The 2,309-nt window shown below is 37.9% G+C and overlaps 1 protein-coding gene across 1 annotated transcript; it reads right to left on the bottom strand.

The window, feature by feature from the left end:
* Positions 1–6: 6 nt before the first annotated feature.
* On the bottom strand, positions 7–2,265 carry LOC111401179 (mechanosensitive ion channel protein 2, chloroplastic-like). Its single transcript, XM_023028796.1, has 2 exons — positions 2,101–2,265; positions 7–1,083 (listed from the first exon to the last, which is right to left on the bottom strand). Exons 1-2 carry the CDS (start codon positions 2,164–2,166, stop codon positions 103–105), a joined length of 1,047 nt encoding a protein of 348 aa, XP_022884564.1. The 5' UTR covers positions 2,167–2,265; the 3' UTR covers positions 7–102.
* Between the last annotated feature and the right edge of the window lie 44 nt (positions 2,266–2,309).

Here is a 2,309-nt window from a genome sequence, read left to right as displayed (position 1 = left end):
CAAGATGTGGATGAATATATATGTCATGTGTACAGAGGATTTTATCCTAGAACAAGCTTGACCGGTTTTTCTATGCTGGATGGGACAAGAGGCTAAATATCTTTAGTCTCGCTGATCTGACTGCTCGCCAGTTGTTGAGCCTGGAATGTTTGAACGATTGATGTCATTTTTACCCTTCTCAGACACTGGAGGACCATTACCTCTACGCGATGCAGCCAATTCCTTCACATCCTCAGGATTTGGTGAAGGCGCCACCTCCTCTTCAATAGGCAGGGTTCTCTTTGAGCCCTCCAAAGCAACACCAAGAACTATATTCTCTTCCAAAGCAGGTTTTGTTACAGGAGGCTGTACAACTGGTGGTTGTCTCATGTCTTCTTGTTTTAGAGCAGTACCAGAAACAGGGTCTGATCGATCGCCTCCAGACTCTGGCAAGGAGTCTGAGGCATTGCCAACTGCACTGCCCAGATGAGAACTTGCTTGGCCTACCTTTTTAGGGCTCTTGCTATTAGAGGTGTTCTGGGACGAACCAGGTGAACTTTTGGAGTTAGTACTTGATGCAGAATCAGTCCTAGAGACAGATTTTGATGTTGATTTTGCTGTTGCATTATTATTGATCTTGGGATCAGAGAAAGGGCCCGCTGCAACCTTTTGGTCCTTCGTTTCAGCTTTCAGCGCTTGTCCAACCTCAGCACCAGATTTCCTATCTGATGTCAGGATATCTTTAGTCTTAGAGCTGGTAGACGCCGTTTCTTTAGATTTAGAATCAGGACTTGAACTTGTTTCACCTTTAGCATCCACCATGTTATCAGGTGTTGACCGCGCCACAGCCTTGCTGTCTTCCTCGCCATTCACACGCACTTGACGAGCTTGAGTTTTTGTCCTCTCTTCCCCATTAATTTTATAGGACGGCTCAATCAATAGCAAGGGACGGTTCGAAGCTGCTCCATGGTTAAAAATAGAATCTGCATAAGGTATATTTTCCAAGTCTGAATCACTATATATTTTCTGAACAGTGCGAATGGGAGTGGCTAATCGAGCACGGTGATGCCGAATTACTCTGAGAAGGTCCAGAAGTATAGCTTCCTTTTTTTTTTTTTTTTTTTTTTTAATAAAAAAAACATTAATCAAATAAGCTCGAACAAAATATAAATAAATTAATGAGAACATTTAGGGCTGTTTGATGTAAATTTTTTGAGAATAAATTTTGTGAAAAGTGATATTTTTGAAGAATTTGTAGTTAACAAATAGGAAAAAGTCATGGGTCTGTACAAAATTATTTTATTGGAGGAATGTATCATTGAAAATGAGTTTGGACAAAAATGAATTTTTAAAAATCAATACCGAACATGGTTTTAGAAATGATGAAATCAAAATATGACAGCTGTTTTATGTTATTTTAAAACCAGGATACCAAGTTTCCAATCCTAAGATGTATATCATAGAGCAAAGTGATTTTAAAAGTGTGAATTTTCTCCCTCTGTAAACTTTCTACATGAACAAGCAACAGGCTGGTCGGAGAAGAGCTTGGGGTATATACAATCTATGCGTACAACATATTAGCACCAAATTAAATTTAGCATCTAGTGTAAGACTTTGCTGAACCCATTGTTTAGAACTTTATTTCCTAGTTTGTTGCTTCTCTGAGTATAGAGTTTGTAGGTCTACACATTTGCCAGCTCCATATCTATTATTATTATTATTATTATTTTATTGCCTTCTGATAAAAATTGATAGGTTTCTGGAATGCCCATCTATGTACAATGTTTCTTTCTCAACTTGCAACATCCAAACCAAAGTGAAATTATTATTTATATATCATTTTTCACACACTCAGGATGCTCCAATAGATACAGTTCTCCCTCACACCCATTTCCTCTACTTTGGAAACTGGTAATTCAGAACGACCCCAAGTTCAAAACGTGTGCATCACTAGGATGAGTCTGTTTCAGCTACTGAACTATGGGTTTCAACTATCTGGTATCAACCTTGTGATATGAGTGGAATAACTGGAGTTCCAGTGGCAAAATACATCAAATTATTAATCGAGCAGACCATGTCTCAATCCAAAGGGGATATAGCTCTTAGAAAATGTACTCTCACCTTAACACAAAGGTATTCTTCAAAATGTGAGGTCTTCACGAAGCAGGACACCAGGATCTGAATCATTTGGGAGGCGATAAAAATGCAGTACTTGAGTTAAAAATTGTAGTACATTTAGATAAAATATTTAGGAAACAAAACAACTATGATTATGTAAAATTATTTTCTATGTTATACATATTGCATAACAATCACAATGCAGAAAGATC

Source organism: Olea europaea, chromosome 10 (assembly GCF_002742605.1).
Source record: "Olea europaea var. sylvestris chromosome 10, O_europaea_v1, whole genome shotgun sequence".
In the NCBI taxonomy this organism is placed as follows: Eukaryota; Viridiplantae; Streptophyta; class Magnoliopsida; order Lamiales; family Oleaceae; genus Olea; species Olea europaea.
The sequence above is the reverse complement of the archived record's forward strand: the minus strand, read 5'-3'. Positions and strand labels throughout refer to the sequence as shown.